General features: G+C 44.6%; 1 protein-coding gene across 3 annotated transcripts in view; it reads right to left on the bottom strand.

The window, feature by feature from the left end:
* PRICKLE2 (prickle planar cell polarity protein 2) overlaps positions 1–20395 on the bottom strand; it is a 259945-nt gene that overhangs the window by 24540 nt on the left and 215010 nt on the right. For all 3 annotated transcript variants that reach the window (XM_083156040.1, XM_083156042.1, XM_083156041.1), the window contains 3 exons: positions 17448–17585; positions 12543–12746; positions 4932–5118 (listed from right to left, as the gene is read on the bottom strand). In XM_083156040.1, coding sequence (XP_083012166.1) covers positions 4932–5118; positions 12543–12746; positions 17448–17585 — 529 coding nt within the window. The remainder of the gene's footprint in view (positions 1–4931; positions 5119–12542; positions 12747–17447; positions 17586–20395) is intronic.

Genomic DNA, 20395 nt, shown 5'->3' with positions numbered 1-20395 from the left:
TGTCGGAACCCTATACCACACCCGTGTTAGGCTGCTGCATGGGACATAGGGGGAGAGGGTTAGATCCCTTATGGAGCCCCTGTTGGGATTCTCCGTATCTATGCCTGGGTCAGTGTTTTGACGGCTGGAATCGTGACTGCCGGGACATCGTATGTATCCCCTGTGTACTAAACCTTGGAGAGGGATACAGTGGACAGAGATAAAAGTACCAGCCAATCAGCTCCTAACTGCCATGTTACAGGCTGTGTTTTAATGAAAAGAGCTGGTTGCTTCGTCCACTTTCTCGCTCTGCAAGGCTTAGTACATAGGGCCTGGTTCGGACACTGCGCTGATCTCTGAAAAATCGCTCCTTGCTACGAACACTTAAACTGCGGTCTTGCCGTGTCCGCAGTTGAAGTTTTGATGTCCCGCGCTTGGCGGCGCCGCCGCAGCCAGATGCAGTTCTACAAAACTACAACTGACCATGAACCAGGCCCATAGACCCCAGAACCCAGCTGATTGGTTTGTATTTTATCTCTCTCCATGTTTTGGTACATTTCCCCCCTACAGTGATCATTTCTTCGATTTTACATGAAACAGAATCAAGAACACTTCAACTATTTTTCCCCTGACACATGCCATGATATTGCAGCGGATTTTGGCAGAAATTGACAGGCGATTCATCATGGAAGAAGTTACGCAACTTTGTTACATATTATAAAACTTTTTCCCCCCCTTCTTAAACAACTGGCAGCCATATGCCTCGCAGATAAAATGTCTGACGCGGCTTCTCTCTTATAAAGAAAAGCAATGGCAGGATGTAATAGATACTTCCAAAAAACACAGATGGGAAAGTGTTTTTCAAAGGAAAAGTCAACAATAGACCACGCTGTGAAAATGACTGGAGGTGACACTCAGAAATGTGAGCAATTACCGTTTAGCAGGACAGACCTGAGATCAAAGGGAGTTTATAGAAGTTGTACCGAGTTCTGAGAGAGCAAGCTGGGTGGGCCAAGCACTGCCGACTTTTATCCTGTGTACTTCTCCAAAAACCTCATCGGCCTAATTTGCCTCCTAGGACCAAAACAAGTATACAAGATCCGGAGTTCTTTACATTGTATTTACGCTATCATCCTGGCTTGTTGTTCATAGACATCTTTCTTTGGGGGCCATTTTTCAGGTCGCCCGCTACGAACAGGCTGAATCAGCCCCAATATTTCCTACCACATGTACACGCACACACACATTCACTCTTGGGTTGATTTTATTAAGAGCGAATTAGCCTGCCAGTATATTTTTGGATAGTGGGAGGAAACAGGAGTGCCCGGAGGAAATCCACGCAAGCACGGGGAGAATATACAAACTCCACACAGTTAGGGCCATGGTGGGAATAGAACCCATGACCTCAGTGCTGTGAGGCAGTAATGCTAACCATTACACCGTCCGTTTGCAATGAACTTCCGAAACTGTACTACAGGGTCTATGTACTAATGCTGGGGTGATATATTGTTAACGATATGCATAATACCGATATCGTTAACAATATATTGTGCATATAGTCTAGTGTGTCATTAATCCAAACCTTTTCACTGTACCGGTTCAGACCGCACAGTACTGTTTTTTTAGATCACAGCATGACATCCAGGGCCGGTGCTAGGGTGTCCGGCGCCCTCCTGCAAACCATAAATTTTGCGCCCTTTCACTAAAGGTGCCCATACACACTGCGAGAATCGCATACGTTATGTGCTAGATCGCATGGCATGCATGCATGCAATGTGTGTGCGATGAGATCCGAAAGCAGTACAAAAAGTATGTGCAGCACGCGTGACTGAGGGGGAAAGGAGGGGAGAGAAGGAGGAGATGGAAGAAGAGGGGAGGAGATAGAGGGGGCGGAGTGTTGAGGACTGGCACAGCACACTGAGAAGAGGGAAGGAAGAGGAGGCGGCGCTGGTGCCTGTTCGTCATTTGATTAACAGCTGACAGGCGCAGGGAGCAATGGGTAGGGGGTGGATCCGGACATGACATGTCATCCAGGCATTCACAGACAGCGCTACATGCCTCAGCGCAAGTGTCCGTGAGGAAGAGGGAGCAGGTCACAGGAGGAGGACAGTGTGTGCGCGGTGCAGGGAGCTGCTCAGCCTCTCCATACTGCCGCCCGTTGTCAGACAGGCACTGTGGGCGGCGTGCAGGCTGTGTGCACTCGTGGTGCAGGGAGCAGCTCTTTATACTGCCGCCCGCCTGCTGTCAGACAGGCGCTGCGGGCGGCATGCAGGAGGCAGTGACAGTGAGGGCTGAGGCAGCTTTAGCAGAGCAGGGAGGGAGACAGCGCCTTTTCAGCATGGCGCCTCCTTGCTTTGCAGGAGCTGCTGAGTGGGTAGCGCCGGCCCTGATGACATCACTATGGCACTTTCCTGTTGGTAGTGCTAAAGCTGGTAGTGCTAAAGCTGTCATTTTGTGTATAATACTTCCATAAACAGACAAATCTTTAATTGGTTGGATTAAACCAATTTAATATCCCCCTTTTATTCAGTGCAAAGATCCCATCGGCTGCACCACAGACAATACAGATGAGTCCGCGGATCCGTAGCAGAAGTATAAGGTGTGCGGATGAGAGCTCCCTGTGGTAATCACAGCCCAGTTCTCCCTGTAACGTTCTAACAATACAACACACGCACACACCTACTAATCATCCTACATCCATACGAATGACGCACTAAAGACATTATATGAAGCTGGCGCTGGAGGCTTTCACAGGAGAAATATGATTATGATTTAATAAAGAAAAAGTGAGACCAATGATTATGGATTTCAGTGATGCAGCAGCCCCGGCTTATCCTACACACCCTATATCTCTTTAAGATGCATTGTTACCTTAGCAACCAACACATCATATGTATTTATAGAACCTTGGATCTGCAGAGAGCTAATGTATTCAGTACAACGACTAGATTCCCCCTTGGCAACGAGATAACTGTGGATCGATGTCAGGAGTAATGATGAGAAATAGCAAGTGCTGACAAAAGTCCCCATATCCCACCATTATCGCGGCCCCCTCCTCCTTCCACGCTCCGCCGAATCTCTCATAGGGGATTTTTACTGACAAATTAGGAGTTAATTTGTAACATTTACTTGGCCAGGCTTCTAGTTACTGTCAGCCACTGGGACGTGTTATACATTTAGCCTCGTTCTACTTACTCTGCATTATTTTAGGGCTCCGAATGGAGATCCCTATAAAAATATGTTTATAGATTAGAATCTGTTAAACTCGACAAAAGAGAGATGTAGACGTTCTGTGTAACCACTGGACGACAGCGGGTTTATTCATCTTAACTTAGAGGCCTAATAAAGATAAAACGCTGTATAAATTTCCCCCGATTTTTCCATTTTATCACTCGGACAGCCCTTGAAAAATGATATAGCGCTGTCCAAACTGCAGCGAGGGGCGAGTACCCAGTGCAAGGAGCCTGTTTAGGGGAGAATGGGGACGTGTTACTCTGATACGGTGCCCATGTCGACTTTTAGGTCGAAATTCGGGACAATAAAAACGTGAAAAACTCATGTCAACTGTTTGGGCTATTTCACAAGCTCCGGCTCCTGCCGGGCGCCGAAACCCCGCACGGCCAAGAAGTTAACCTTGAAGATGATTCTTAATCTTATAGGCAGCATGACTATACAAATCTACATGACTTGTATGGAACAGAGTATAGCCCCAATGTCCAACAGATATGTCCTAAAGTCCAGCGCATACTGGGGCTGCTGAGGTGTGGTGCGTACAGCAATTTGCAGAACTTACCTGGGGATATGGTTGCAGGGAAGTATTGTTATGGTGGTGCAGGCTGAGGGTAAGTATCCTGACCCCATTCTATCGGAATGCTGCTGGTGTATTAGGCTATTATCTCAAACCAAGCATGGAACCCAGTCTCTGAGACCCCAAGATTTTCTGCTTGTAGGAAACCACAGGAAGCAACACACGTTGCACAGGAAACAGCACTATGGTTATATTTCCTATTACATACATTACATTACAACCGGACTGCTTTATCCTGTCACAGTGCTACAGTTCCTTAATAATAATCAGCCACAGTAATTTGTTCCTTAATCAATAATCCATGTAGTCATTTAACAGTTCGTCCTGTGACAGTAAATAAATGCAGATGGCTATTCAGTATACCATTATCTTTGAATGAACACTTCCGCCACCAGGCAAAATTATCCTCTGCATGAATTTTGCAATGACACAGTATTATCTGCTTGTTGGAAATGGAAGAGGGTTATGAAGGACCTTTATGCTGAAATGACTACTTTACAATTCAACTGAAAATAGTACAGCTTGGCAATATCAGGTGAATACATTGCTGTCGGAATGAATGCTTTTCCATTCCAGTGCTGTTAAGTAGTCGTGTGAACTGCGCACGGTGAAGGACGCCAATTTTTGGGCTGAATCAAGGCAGCCAATCAAATTCTACAGACAATGGGGGTTATTCGAGTTGTTTTGTTTCTGTGCAGGGAAAATACTGACTGCTTTCTTTTTACACTGCAATATAGATCAAATGTTGAAGTAAAACCCCACCCAAATCTAACTCTCTCTGCAGTGCACATGGTTTTGTCCATTTGAGAAGGAATTTGCCAGAAGGAGTGAACCAGAATAACCCCCAATATGCCTCACAGTTTTAAGTCATTTGATAGGCTGAAATCTTGTAATCATAGGCGCACAAAATGGCCGCCTTCACTTTGCCTAAATGGCTTTAATAATATTTGATTTCTACTTCGATCACTTAGTATGCAGATAACACAAATTATATATGAAGAAATAGGGTGTAGGCTTACATCAGTTTGCATTTTATCATATAAAATTCGGAGCCAGAAAAACCCCAAGTGAAGTTATGCAGAATTAAGGAAATTAAAACTGAATGACCAACATATAAAAAGGTGGAGAAAGTAATGACGCTTACCTATATGCTGGGCGCAGGTGTCGCAGTACTCTGCGTACAGGGACTCAAAGCAATTACAGCAGTAGGGACGTCCTTCCTTCATAATATATCTCTGGCCGCCGAGTACGGTTTCACATTCAAAGCAACAAAAATGTTTCATATGCCAGTGTCTTCCTTCTGCCTCCGTACATTCATCTGCAAAAATAATCTGCAAGAGGGGAAGGAATCAGATTCTACGCAGATAAGAATAGTTCATAAACTTGACAATGATACCATATTGGGGAGATTTAGAAAAGATAGGAGAGTGATAAAGTAGCCAGAGATTAAGGGGAAGATTCAGCGCCAATAACAGGGCAAGGCCGACCCACTCGTCGGGGTCCCTCCCTGTGATGTGCCAACAAAAAAGTGCCAGTGCTTGGCTCCACAGTGCAAAATTGCTTGCGCTGGCACATGACCGTCAGCCTCCTGCAAAGCCAGATGCAGGCCGGACAGGTTTAGGGTCGCGATGGCTGCATGTGACCCCACATGGAGCGGCCAAGACACGCCTTGGGCGCCACTAACGGTCTGTCACCACTCCCATTGCATTGTCGCCGACTCCCTGCAGAACTTACATTGCGATCATGAGTCGATCGAAAATAGCCATCTGCAATTTTCGGAGATCTGCAACCGGGTCTGAATCAGGGGATGCGGTCATTTGGTCTACAGCATGATGGTCGACAGCCATTAGGTCAACACCATTAGGTCGACATGGGAAAAGGTCGACATGGTTCTAGGTCAACATGGGTTCTAGGTCGAAAGGTCATTAGTTCGATAGGTCGTTAGTTCGACAGGTCATTAGTTCGACAATGTCTAGGTCGACAGTCAAAAGGTCGACATGGGGTTTTTCACAGTTTTTTGAGCCGACATGTGCCGACAGGCGGTATTTCATGCCCTACCCTCCGCTAGGGCGTGGTGGGAGAATAAAAAAGTGAGCCGAGCCAATACGCATCGCGAGCGCAGCGAGGGGATGCTGTGCACTTTAAACTATGTCCATGTCGACTGTGTTGACATTCAGGTAAAAAAACTGTTAAAAACCCCATGTTGACCTTTTGGGTGTCGACCTACACATTGTCGAACTAATGACCTGTCGAACCAACGACCTGTCGAACTAATGACCTTTCGACCTATAACCATGTCGACCTTTTCCCATGCGACCTAGACACATATCGACCTTTTCCCATGTCGACCTAATGGTGTCGACCTAAGGACTGTCAACCATCATGCTGTAGACCAAATGATCCCAACCCTGAATCAGTCCCACAGACAATATATTTTGGTGAATGTGTGGATCAGTCAAAATAATTTTAATGTTAATGTTAATTGGTGCTCAGAACATCATGGCCACAAACGCTTTGAATCTGTGGTTAATTTGTTGACCCCGGAGAATATTATTTTCTGATGTATGCAACACAAGTTTCCTAAAAAGATCAAATTATTTTAACATTTCCAGTGTAAGCAGCTCCTGCATCTGTATTTGAATATGAAGAAATAGGGCAGCTAGTACACAAACATCGCCTAAGGATGCTCAATTCACACATATGGATGATACAAATCTGGTATTTTACCATTTACTTGATAACACTTTTACCTGAGGGGCCGCTACTTCCCAATTCTACTGAATAGGAAGCAGCTTCACTATAACTGAGGTGTGGTTCAGATTTACTTGATTTAATTTTGAAAATGGTGGGAAATATGTTAACATACCTTCCACCATTTTGAAAACGAGATCACATAAATATGGTCATTATGTTCAGAACACCAATATGTGACATTTAAATTCCCCTCAGTTATACTCTTAGAGTTGTATTCACCCTTACTTTTGTGCACATATGGTGGAGGCAGCCATTTTGTGGGATATGGACATCCTATCAATATACTGGAAGCTTTTCAAACTCCGGCATTGCAGTCCAAAAGTAAAGGTGCCCATACACAGGTCTGATTTGGTCTGTTTTCATCCGATTCGGATGGATCGGCAAGATATATCGGATGAAAACTGCTCAATTTGTAGATTTATGACAGCAATTCGGATCCGATGCTCATTCCCGTGTGCATCGGATCGGATCCTGTAGATCAAACGTGCAGCATGTATGATCTATCGAATCGGACCAATCGCGGGTGCTTTTTATTTTCCGCAATGTATCGCATCCAATCAGGGCAGTAGGTGTGTGCCAGCAGTGCCGAACCGCTGGCACACACCTAAAGTCTACAGGCAGGAGAGACTTTCTGCACCTCTGAGAACCCCTCAATCCTCCCCCGCTGCTGGCAGCTGGAGATATAGAGCTCTCTAAGCCAATCAGAGGCCACCCATTCATTTGAATAGAAGTTTTGAAATCTCCTGCCCCCCCCCCCCCCCCCACTACCGCAGCCTGTTCCCCGCCGGCAGTTCCCTGGGAGTCTACATCAAGTGCCATCTTATGTAGCCCTCCCAGGAAAGCTGCCTGTGAACTTAAAGGGAAATCAGGTCTGAATTGAAGTCGGACCTGTGTATGGAGGCCTTTATGAATATCCATCCTTGAGCCCAGTTGACTTAATTAACGCCTCATTCATTTTGATTGAACCACCTGGACTCCAGCGGGTATCCTTTAAATCTGGGCTGTAATGACGGAACTCTGTGCTAGCACGTTGTTCCCTTTCCCTGACCAGCAGACGGTAATGTCTATGCTGAGTACAGTGTATGACTTAATGTATTATCTGTGCCAATGCTATTAAATATTGTTTATGTATGCTAGTTTGGCCACAAGGGATGCATAAGGGGTGATTTGCATGTCTCTTAATCCCTCAAACGAAAGCTGAAACCCTCATTTGTAGGCCTTGCGGGACAATGATATTTTATAGCGCTATAAGGAGGGCTATATAGTCTTTTGGTTACAGTGTGGGTTAATTGGTTTCTTCTAATCCATTTTATTGTTAGAACATTAATGTTTCTTGATATGGTTGCTAAAATTTATACGGCTGATAAAAAACATGGCAAATTTGTAGATGCATTTTATTTTTTGGGGGAAATAATAGAACATTAGCAAGCCTTCAGGGTTTTGATCTCACACGACAGCAACAAAAAAAAAGTTAATCCGCAGACGTCCTCGGGCTCTGCTTAATCCTACTTTATCCTATCAGGGGACGGCTTGTGGTGCAATTTTTGCTGAGTACGAGCATACTGAGGTGAGATAAGACAACAGCTATTTCTCACCAGCTCCCCAAGACACATATGCACAGAAATATTTCCTAAAACATCTGTACAGACTGTGACCCTCAGGCATATTCACGTCATGTCAGCCCGTCAAAAAAAACACACCACCAATCAACAGTAAAATAGCAGATTGCTGGCTAATATCATGAATAGTCTTTGACAATAAGGTAGATATTTTTATTAATAGGAGTTAAGTGTTTCTGGCTGAAATGTTTTTTTAAGTCAAATGTTGCAAAGTGGATACAGACTATAACATAGAGCACCACAGTTCAATACACATTACAGCTTAAATATAAGTAGTGAGGACTTGATCAATGTACTACTAGAGGCTTGTGGGCAATGATGGAGATGAGTATGTGGACAAAGATGGTTACTGAGGGGCAGATTTATTAAGCTTGGAGAAGAGATAAACTGGAGATAAAGCGGAGAAAAGGCAAAAGGAGATAAAGCACCAGCCAATCAGCTGTGTTTGAAAAAGACAGTTGGGAGTTGATTGGCTGGTGCTTTATCTCCTTTTACCTTTTATCCGCTTTATCTCCAGTTTATCTCTTCTCCAAGCTTAATAAATCTGCCCCTATGTGTTTGAGTATGGGAGAGCTGTGAGTGAAATGTGAAGAGAAGAGGGCTATGACAACAGGAGGGAAGAGGGCCCTGCTCTGAGGAGCTTACAATATAGTAGGAAGGGGAGACAGACCGATTACATGAGGTGCAAGCAAGTGGGAGGTGGCTTGATAGCAGGATGTAAGCAGGCACGGGGTCGGAGAAGCAGCCTCAGGACTAGTTTATGCAGCGGAAGGGTACGCTTTGATGAATAGGTGAGTTTTCAGTGCCCGTTTGAAGCTTTGCAAGGTCGGGCAGAGTCTAATGGAGCGAGGGAGTGCAGCACAGGCAAAGTCCTGAACTCTAGCATGGGAAGCAGTGTTCAGGGTGGAGGAGAGACGACAGTCGCCGGCTGACTGTAGAGGGTGGGAGGGAGAATGAATGGTGATGAGGTTAGAGATATATGGAGCAATGGAATTAGAGATGGCCCTGTATGTGAGTGTGAGGTGTTTGAAGAGGATTCTGTAGGGGAGTGGGAGCCAGTGCAGATTTTGTTGAAGGGGAGTGGCAGAATTAGAGTGGCGGGAAGATAAGCCTGGCTGCACAGTTGAGGACAGATTGGAGAGGAGCCAGTTGGGATCGAGCGAGGCCGGTGAGGAGAACATTGCAGTAGTCGAGCCGTGAGATGACCAATAAATGGATGATCAGCCTAGTTGCGCTCTGTGAGAGAAAAGGCCTGATGCGAGCAATGTTGCGTAACTGGAACTGACAAGAGTGAGATAGAGCTTGGATGTGGGGTGCAAAGGAGAGGGAGGAGTCAAGAGTGACACCCAGGCAGCGGAGTTGGGGAACAGGGGAGATGATGGAGTTGTGAACAGTGATGGAGATATTAGTAGAGGGTGTGGCTCTGGGTGGGGGAAAGATAATATGTTCAGTTTTATCCATATTAAGCTTTAGAGAGCGCTCAGACATCCAGGAGGAGATAGCGGCGAGGCAGTTGGAAACCTGAGAGAAAACAGTGGGGGACAGATCAGGAGAGGAGAGGCAGATTTGTGTGTCATCAGCATAGAGGTGGTGCTGGAGGCCAAAGGAGTTAATGAGTGCACCCAGAGAAGAGGTGTACATGGTGAACAGAAGGGGGCCAAGGACGGAACCCTGAGGGACACCGACAGGAAGGATGGAAGGAAGGTGGAGAGGTGTTGCCAGAGGCAGAAACTGAGAAGAAACGGTTGGTGAGGTAAGAGGAAAACCAGTTGAAGACTGTGCCAGAGAGGCCAATGTTTTGGGGTGTGTGCAGGAGGAGAGGGTGATCCACAGTGAATTGACAGGTAGCATTCACGTGAAGGCTTAATCAGCCATATTGGCCACACCTTCTGTGCGTATAAGCACAGGCTACACTTTAAATAGATCTTTTTTACACTGCGTTACCATAATTATATGCTCCTGTGTATTATTACCGCCTGTCTCCTGTGACATTTATCACTAGGTACGCCAAATTAATCTGTGACTGTTAGGAGAGAAGTTAATCGACTGGAAAAAATGTACACACCACCAGGAAAAGATCTTGATTATTACAGATTATTATTAGAGGGAATAGCAAAGGTGTCAAGAAAAGTTGAGATAATTATGAGAGATATCATTATGACTAATATGGACTTGAATATGCAAATTACCAAAACCTCAATATGACTCTGCTGACAGCAGTAATTAACATTCTGTATATCCTGCAAGACTTTATTCATGTAGAAACTTCCTTCACAGGTACGATAATGGTTTGGGGCTTCCATATTGCGAATTAGTTATAGCGCATTGGCACACTGGCAAGGCCACACGTGCCCTTTGCTCAATGCCTGCCATAGGAAGCAGCGGTAGCGGAGGAACTGCAAGAAAAAACAATTGTTCCTGTGGTATCCCTCGTTTAACAGCAAGAAGCCTGAGAAAGGGGGATTCAGTGTCCCCTTTAGAGAGGAACCAAAGTACAAAGAAGCAATCCTAGATTAAGCTCTCACGGACCCATAAAGGAACAGATGTTATAAGCCTTAAAAAGAGATAAACGCAAAAGGTGATAACTAGTGATACAGTACATGCTCAGCCAAACAACTCATAACTGTCATTTTTCAAACTCAGCCTATGGTGTGACCATTAGGAGCTGATTGGCTAAACATTTATGACTCTTTATCACCTTGGCGTTGATATCTTTTTAAGGCTTAATACAGCTGCCACAATTTGTCCTAAAAGAGACTACAATTAGCCACAACTAATTACCACAGGCTAACTCAGTGGTTCCCAAACTGTGTGCCGTGGCTCCCTGGGGTGCCTCGGGACACTTGCAGGGGTGCCCTGGGTTGGTGGTCCAGGACCAATTAAAATTATTAATGGCTAATTATTTATGAGCAAAACAAGTGCTGGTGGCTGGCAATTATAAAATGTGTATAAACAGAAGCAAATCCTGCCCTTTACTACACAACTGATCCTAAGAATCGCATATAAACCCAATCTAATAAAAAAAAATTTGGCCTAGGTGTGCCGTGAATTTTTTTCTATACTCTAGGGTGCCGTGAATCAAAAAAGATTGGGAACCCCTGGGCTAACTGATTCTTTGGTTATTCCATAAGAGGCCACAGCAGCTCGCAGGCTGAACTTAATGCAGATTTTTGTTTGACCCAGACAGGGACTTGACAAGAAATCAGTGTTAAGTGTGGATGCCACAAACATGTTAACCCATAGATGTGGGAACCCATAACCCAGATTCTATGTGTTAACACGAGTTAGTGGGTAATTTACCTTGCAAGAAAAAAAGATTTGTAATTGAATAGCCCAGGGCATTAAATCCAATGCAGTACATTTATACAAATGGTCTATTTATAAATAATAGGCGCTACCTAAAAATCTTATTGCGCCAATGTAGACTTTGTTAACTGCAGAGTTCATTGATCTGGGTGTTCAAAAGGCAAAACAGGAAGGAAAAGTGTGTGACACTTTAAAATGGAGTAAGACTGAAAGGTAACAGAAGAGTAACACAAGTTTCCTTATGGGAAGCCAACCAATCCATCGAAGAGTCTCTATCAAGCTGTTGTAAAGATCGATAGATTCACAAAAACCAAGAACATGGAGAAGCCATAAAATAAATAAGCTACTGTTAAACCATAGAGAAAAAATATAATGAAGATGTTAAAAAAAAACTCCATCTACCCCGCGAAGAAATGAAAACACAGACGGACTAAATGACTAGATGGGACTGTAGGGTGTTTTATGCTGCTAAATTCCATGTCTCAATGTGACAAAAGCTCTGTTTTAGGAATGTGTGTCTGTATACAGAGAGTGCACCTGTTCACACTGTTCAGGCACTGACTAATCACAATACTAGGAGGCCAAATAACTTGAAAGATTTCTCATCACTGAACTGTATTAGAAATTAAGGCCATGTATGGTGCAAGAGATACAGTGAGAAAAGGGTGAAGCAGGTGTTCCCATGGCAACCAATCAGCTGATACCTACAACTTTATGGAATGCACATGATAAATGTTACTTCAAATCTGATTGGCTAACTTCTCCACTGGAACATATCTCCAATCTTTTCTCTGCTTCATACATCTTCCCGTCAGTTTTAAAAATCTGCTTTGGAAACCCTTATACAAACATTGTATTTTTATATTGGATGGAAGTTTAATGGGCTACAAGAGGCACATATTATGGGAGAGTGAGAGGGAGGACATCATGCTTGGTCTGTAAATCCATGAGATTGTCAGGTTAATCATAAGCACACAGAGCAAAGTATTGAAAACCTATGGACAGCAATGTGTCAGTCAGCCGGAGGTAGTGCCGCACTATGGGCTCTGTGTGCTACTAGTCTGGTCTGTTCTTACCTCGTCACAGGCTGAGCACCGAGGCTTCAAGCATTCGGCGTGGTGCCGGCCACAATAGATCTTTCCATCCTGATAGAAGTAAATCAGGTCGACCAGCAGCTCGTTACATATGGTGCAAACAAAGCATTGTGGATGCCAACAGATGCCATGCCCGGCCCTTGATGCAAACACGGCTATGTCCCCTCCATTGATCTGTCCTCCGCACTGCAAAGCAAGAGAAAACGGCACATGGAAATCATATAAACATCTAGTGACAGCGGCAAGGTACAATAACACGGTCCGGCATGATGATAATAGTAATAGTAGTAATATTAAAGTGCTCATCACGTATAATAGTGGGAAACTCTCAGTCATCAAGTGCTCTGCAAATAATACCATCCCTTGTTACACAAGCACTGATACAGGTTTGCCTATTGTCAGTACATCTAAAGGTCAGCAAAAATGAGGCGTCATTTTTGCCCGTCAGTAAGAATTTTTTTGAGTCTTATGTTTATTTCTTTTTTGAGCACCAGCGAATGATTGTGATTGGTTGAAAGTTCTTTATTACATTTCCTTATCCACCTTATGCAGATGCTTAAATTTGTAGACATTTAGGTAAAAGAACAATGGGGATGAATTCTGGTTGGCTCGATAAGCTGCAAAGATTGCAGAGACAGCGCCCAGCCTGAACACCCCCCCTTAGCCCAGCCCCCCCCCCCAGTCCCCCACCCCCCTGTCGCCACCGATTCCCCTGTGACGTCAGCTGCCGTCCCCAACAGAATCGGCCCGCCCATGTACCCATTTGAAGGCCCATAAAACGCTGGGTGTTCCCATGGGTGATCCCTGTCCCCGCCCTCCCCGGCTAGCCTAGTAACTTGCGAACAGCTCAGTGGCTACGCTAGGCACCCAAAGCCATTCGCAAAGGGGGCTGCATATTCACAAAATAGACCATGTGCGGTCCCCAAAACATCGGGACGGGCGAACTTACATTATTGCGAGTACATCCGATTCATCCCCATGTACAAAATGTAAAACAAATGGTACTTTGCAAACATGGTTCTGATAAGAATGGGACAGATGTGTTATGCTTGGTAAAGTGATAAAGCAGTGATAATGTGGAAGGTGCAGCAGCCAATCAACTGTGTTTGAAAAAAATGACAGTTATGAGTTGATTGGATGCTGCATTATCACCTTCTACTTTATCACTTTACTGGGTTTAATAGCTCAGTTAAAAGCAGGGGTATTTAAAATGCAGCTCTTCAGATGTTATGTGGAACTACATATCCCAGCATACACGATTTGGCTATTAGGAAATGCTAATGGCAAGCATGCTGGGATGTGTAGTTCCACAACAGCTGTGGGCCTCATGTTGAATACATCTGCTATAGGTAGACTCACCATACTATCAATTTAAGCAGGGGCACATGACTTGCACAGATTCTGTTGCTGGCTGACTGCAAGCTGGCATATCACCTGGTCCTACTCAGCCACAGCACCGGTGTGACTCATGAGCATGCCGGTCTATGGGGGTGGCATTGTAAGCCTAGTTATAGAGGATTTAGAAAAGCCGTCCCCGATCCACCCCCCCAAACATCCGCTACGTGTCAATCAGTTGACTGAGGGCACTGTAAGCAATTTCCCAGGACCCACTATGCACATGACAAGTACCGGCCCTGCACATATATACAGTACACCCACCATTGGAATTGTACTCTGAATCAGGCAGTAAAAGGGCAGATTTAACAACGAATGATATTTTTGTTATCACTCGTTACAACGTTACATAGTGCTCCAGCCAATCAGCTCCAGCATTGGTAAAAAGTGATAAAAAGACTATCATTTGTTGTTCAATTTGTTCCTAATTTCTTTACCAAACACACATGGAAAGAACATCCAAACTCCACACTGATAGTTCTTTGGTCAGAATAAAACCAGAAACCCCCAGCGCTGTGATTCAGCAATACTAACTACTGTACCGCCATGCTATAAACCAGCCTACACTTCACCAAGCCCTTGTCCTAAACAAGCTCCTTTTGAGTGTCCTCAGGGTCGCCTGCTGATGTCACAACCAACCGCAATACCCAGTTGCCCGCAGTGACTGTACAGAGACACCCAGGATGCAGAGTTTCATTAGCTTTCACTTCGCTTGGCCAAGTGTAGAATTTAAAGAGCTATTTTTAGGGGCAGTGGAGAACCCGCAACTTACAAAGCGTGCTCATTTATAACTCCACGTGTGATGCTCTTAAAGGAATTGGTTATCCGCAGAGTGTGGAAGCTATGTTGCCAGCGTGGGATATGCCCACATTGTACATGCCATTAACACAATACAACCCAGCAACTCTGGACGCAGTGGTGCTCTCTCATTATTTAGCAGCACAGATCATTAACGCGGGTCCCAGGGAGCCTATTACAGACTTTATCGTGAGCGACTGCATCCAATAACACAAACTGCTTATCCTTAAGAACCCATACTGAACGCTATGACTTGGGACTTACAGCCTCCTTGGGGGGCAATGCCCGGCCAAATTAACTAAAAAAAAAAAAAAAGGTTCTAGCAGTAATATCTCGCGTGCCAGGATTATATGACAAAGCAATGTTCTTAAAGAGCCTTAAAAAGGATTTAAATAAACTAAAATGGGAGCAGCGACTAAACTCCTCATCGGTTCACGACCTTCATTAAAAACCACCAAAAACCTTTTAGTACAGCTGTAATTATGTCACTGCAGAACGTTAATACCAATGCCAGAGGAAATTGTGTACCGGACAGTAATGAGATCACTAGGGCATAACAGCAAGACATTAAATTAGATTTATAATTCAATCCCAACATTACTAAAAGGTTTGTGATACCCAATAATAAATTGTAGCACAATCTGGCCTAATAACGGCGATGTCTTTTTTTTTACACGCTACACGCATTCGTTTGTACAAATCTTAAACGAGAGGATTCAAGAATGTTTGGTCATATAATTAGGCATTTATTTGTGTCTTCTGCCAATTCTAGCACCGTTGTGTTGAATGCGCTTCGGCTTTAATGACCAGAGGAGTTCTCTTGTATGCTGCTCCGCTGGGACGGCAATCTCAGAAACCGATCGTTTGTACGAGCGGCCAGAGGCAATGTGTGTTCGCCTGCACATAATAAACCGAGGAGGCATTATTTCCTCTACTGCATTCTGTATAATTTATGTGCTTCAGCAGAATGTTTCTTATGGTACCTGCAGTTTCTAAATCCTCTGTCCTCAGAGGGTGAGAGCATAAGCGCCCTGCCCAGTCCCTCTGCCCTCTTCTGCCGCAAAGAATTCGCTGACGGCACGAAGGTTGGGGCCAATTTTTCACACTCAATGAATGACTGGGATATATAAAGCTTTAGGTCTAAAGACACGGCCTCTACACTTCTATTTCCGCAGAGGAGCCCTGGCCCTTAAACAGCTTGTGCAATCATATATTCGCTTTTAGCAATGAAATGGGACAGATGACTTATTACCGGGACACAGCCGGCGGGTCCGGACAGTTTAGGAGATTTGCCAAATCCAAACTTTTATAAATGTTAACCCGAATGTCCATTGAACACATCAGATTTAATGTTTAGGGTGATATCCCCAAGTCACTCTTTTAGAAAGTATTAAACGGTAACTATTTATTATTATTTATTTATTAAAAGAGAATATTTGAGCATTCACATCAGTCCCTGCCCCAGTGGAGCTTAAGGTGCGTACAGACGGGGGCGATATTGGCTGAAATCGCTGGAAATATGGTCGCTCAGTGATTTGGAGTGCTGCTGGCGATAAATCGCCAGCTGCGCGCTCCCGTGTGTACTCCTTAGTGATCGCCGCTCCTGCGACAGCTGCTACCCCCGGCGCAAGGAGGTCAGCGCCAGACGGGCACCCATCCCCCGGCAGAGATCAGCGGCAGAAGGATTTCCTTCTGTTGCTGCTTCCCCCTCCCAACCCGGAAGCTGCAGCGCTGCTTACCTGGCTGTGCAGCTGCCTCTGACCAGCAGGGGGCGGGGTGAGTACAGGGAGGTGACGTCTCCCTCCCCCCCTTCCCGGTGACAGCAGCAGCATCTGCTGCTCCTTCCCTCCTCCCTTCGGGTCTCTCTCCCCCCCTGCCCCGTGACAGCAGCAGTGTCTCCTTTTCATCGCTGATGAAAAGGAGACACTGAGCGATATATATTGCTAGCAATATATCGCCAGCAGTCATATCGCCCCGTGTGTACACACCATTAAAATCTATATCCCCTACCACATGTACACACACACACAAACATTCTAGGGTTAATGTTTTGGGAGACAATTAACCTACCAGTATATTTTAAGATTGAGGGAGGAAACCAGAGTAACCGGAGTAAACCCACGCAAGCACGGGGAGAATATACAAACTCCGCACAGTTAGAGCCATGGTGGGAACTGAACCCATGACCTCAGCGCTGTGAGGCAGTAATGCTAACCACTACACCATCCGTGCTGCCCAATACAATGAGAGAGCAGAGGCTAATGTGAAATAATAGTTTCTTGGTAGCAACCCCAGTGGAGACTACTCAGACACCCGGCACTGCTACGTCTTGTGGGATTGTCTTGGGCACGTAACCCAGTGTCTAGTTAGTTTCAGACATCCAGTTGCACCCTGGATGCCTGTTCCAGACAGATCTTTTGCACCCAGCATGAAGTAGCACATTTTAAAGTTGCGGCTTAAAAAGTGGGTGGTGCGATTATATAAATGCATGATACTCAAATTAGCATAATGTAGTAAATAGGTGGCCACAGTACAAAGCAAAAACAATTTGACCAGTGGACATCACACAAACTAAAGATTCACCATCCACATTCTCTTGGATTCCCAACGGTGGCTGTAATGGTAAGGCATCAAAATGTGTTCTCCTGTCCTTCATACAATGAACAATCAGCTCAATAACCAGCCTGTATTTACCTGCTCGCAGATGGCTCCTGTCATGGTCACCGGGAATGGCCTGACATTTCCCCTGCCCAAATTCTCCCGTTTTCTTTGGTTGCTAAACAGTTTCAGCTCTCTCTTTTCCTCCTCATCCAGAGAATTGCAGTAACGAACCTGGAACAAAGGAGAGATTTCAGCTCTCGAACCTTCTGCAATTATATGAGTCATACTGTTTCAGACATTGAAAATCGATGACAACGAAGACATTTCTAAATATTTAGTATTAATATGAAACATTTGCTGTTTTTCTATGGGGAAAGGCTGTAACAAGGCTGCTGTAGAGCTAAAAAATCAATGGAAAAGATTGCGGAGCAATTAAACATAAAAAAAAACCGGGCACCTGTTTGCAGTAATGCTGCTTGAAAATGACACAATACACACACACGCGCGCACGGCCACTGCACTGGCTGCACACAGGTAGCTGAACCCACTGCATTGGCTACTGTCATGCACCTTGCTGTTCCTGTCTACATGCTGAGACTGGACCACTTACTTATCAACACCCCCTCCCACCCCTTTATAATTGGACAAGCAATTCAGTTATCTGAAATACTCTGTGCTGTTGCAACAAATACTCCGGATTACAGTTTTTAATCTACCCATGTCTGTATTTTCTCAGCTGTCTGGAATTACTGCAAAAAAATAGCTTCACCCATGGCCCAGTGGACTACACAAATGTTCGGATTGCCAGACAATGATGCTGTACAAACAGAAAAAGATACTTTGTTAAATTAGAGAGCCAGCCAAAATTCGGAATTAAAGCTAACAATTTAACTAAAAGGATATTTCGATTTGGATCGGGAACCAGCCCAGCTCTCAGTCCCACCCCAGTAGGGACGAACCTGTGCCAAACAAGTTAGCAGGACACTGGGGCAGATGTATGAAGCAGTGAACCAATCAGCACTGAAGTAACATCTATAATTTGCATAATTTAAAATTATACAGAGCAGCGGATTGGTTGCCATGGGCCACTTCTCTTCTGGCTCACTACTCCCCACAGTTCCCATATAGGTGATGATACAGAGATGGTAGTAAACTGCTATCGCAGCTGTGATACCGTGCGCAGCGGTTGTGCAAAACATGCAAATGCTACAGCCGCCATGATTTGAACTGAGGATCCCACTGGCAGGGTCTCCCATCTGCTGCATACCTCCCAACATGACCCATTCCAGGGGGGACAAGATGCTCTGTTCCTGGACTTCCATGCCAGTGGCAGAGTTGCAGGGCTGCAGCACAGACAAAATTCAGTTAGGGGAGCCCCACCAACTGCCTAACCAAACACCACAGTCTGGAACTCACTGGCAGGTGTGACTCCCCTATTTGAATTTTGCTCAGTGGTGCAGTCCCCCCTCTGCAGCTGCCACTAGCAAGGAAGTCCAGGAGCAGAGCACTTTGGAGGTATGTTCTGGTTGTGCACTGTGGTCGCTCAACATAGTGGTTGGAAGATGCTGGAGCCAGTTGTACCGAGTGTAGAATTTTAAATTCAAGCGGTGACACACCCCTGAAATGGTTGTGATACACCTGTGCTTTTGCCACCCTTAAACAATCCCTGTTGGTCAATCGTGTTGTGGCTAAATTCTCACTGTGACCGCCATGACAGCTCGTGTAAGCAGGACGGCACTCGTGCGCATCCCTGAATCAGCCCCTGAATAGCAGGACTTAATAATTGCATTTAAAGTTTTATTTAATTGTCAGGAAAAAAAATGCACACTGTGCATCCTTAAGAAACCTATGGCTCGTCCGCCATATTCATGGTTCTACAAGTCCCAGGCAGGCTTCCAGGGCATTCCCGGAATGTAATTCTGCTGCAGATAATGGAAAACATAAGAGGCCTCGGACCAATGGCTTATCAAATGGCTTTATAACGTGTGTCAATAATGAAAACGAAAGCCGATAAAGACTTGTGTACGAGCGATAGTTCATCTGTGAATCATGTTCATACTGCAAGGCAGTATGCCTAAAACAACAGAGAGATGAGGTCTGCGGCGAGACACTAGTTATTGAAAATTAAATCGCAATAAAAGACATAATGCTGGATTTTACTGCTGAGAAAATCGCTCTCAAAAGGCTCACGTTAACATTTTCCAGATAGAAACCATGGCTGGGATCGAGGCTCCAACTGCGTCATGTGTAATGTTATAGGAACACAGTCGTTTGTTTTCTGGGGCTTTTTTTTAGGTTAGTCCTAGCTCGTTAAGTCTTAAAGAGGTACATTAACTTCTATATCTGATATTGGATTGAAGCAATTGTATAATACAATCTTCTTAACTAACGTTGTTCTAAGTGCAGAAAGTTCTGTAGCTCTACAGGAACCTGCATTCGAAAAAATGATAGATTCTCATTGGTGACTATGCCATACAGTATATATATGTATTGTGTTGGTCCCGACTGATAGATCCAGTACTAATTTTCTGGAAAAATAGGTCCAGGAACTCCAGGTCTGGGAAGGATCAATTAAATAAAAAATAATATATATAATAAAGAGAGGGAGGGAGATATAGATGTATATATTGTATTTAGAAACAAAGGCACTCACAAGTGCCTTAAAATAAAACTTATCTTATGGAAAGTACATATTTAGTTCCTGATGATGATGTCATATTTAATTAGAGGTTCAGGAACTGAGTTCCTGCTGGTTCCTGCTGAAAAATAGCACTGGATAGATCTACAGGGTCTATATAGTCAGTCAACAGGTCTACCCCAAAAGGTCGACAGGGTCAAAAGGATGACCATGTTGACCTTTTGACCTGTCAACTTTTTCCTATGATCCATTTCCCTATTGACTGTCTATCTCTAGGCATTGTCTATCTAATAATCCACAACCGTATTTGTCATGCTAATAAATATATCCACCTTCCTTTTGATGTCACAGTTGCATTAAGAAAATAGCAAAATTATCTCCATTTGTATATGGAACACGAAAT

Source organism: Crinia signifera, chromosome 8 (genome assembly GCF_055691185.1).
Source record: "Crinia signifera chromosome 8, ASM5569118v1, whole genome shotgun sequence".
Classification (NCBI taxonomy): Eukaryota; Metazoa; Chordata; class Amphibia; order Anura; family Myobatrachidae; genus Crinia; species Crinia signifera.
The sequence above is the reverse complement of the archived record's forward strand: the minus strand, read 5'-3'. Positions and strand labels throughout refer to the sequence as shown.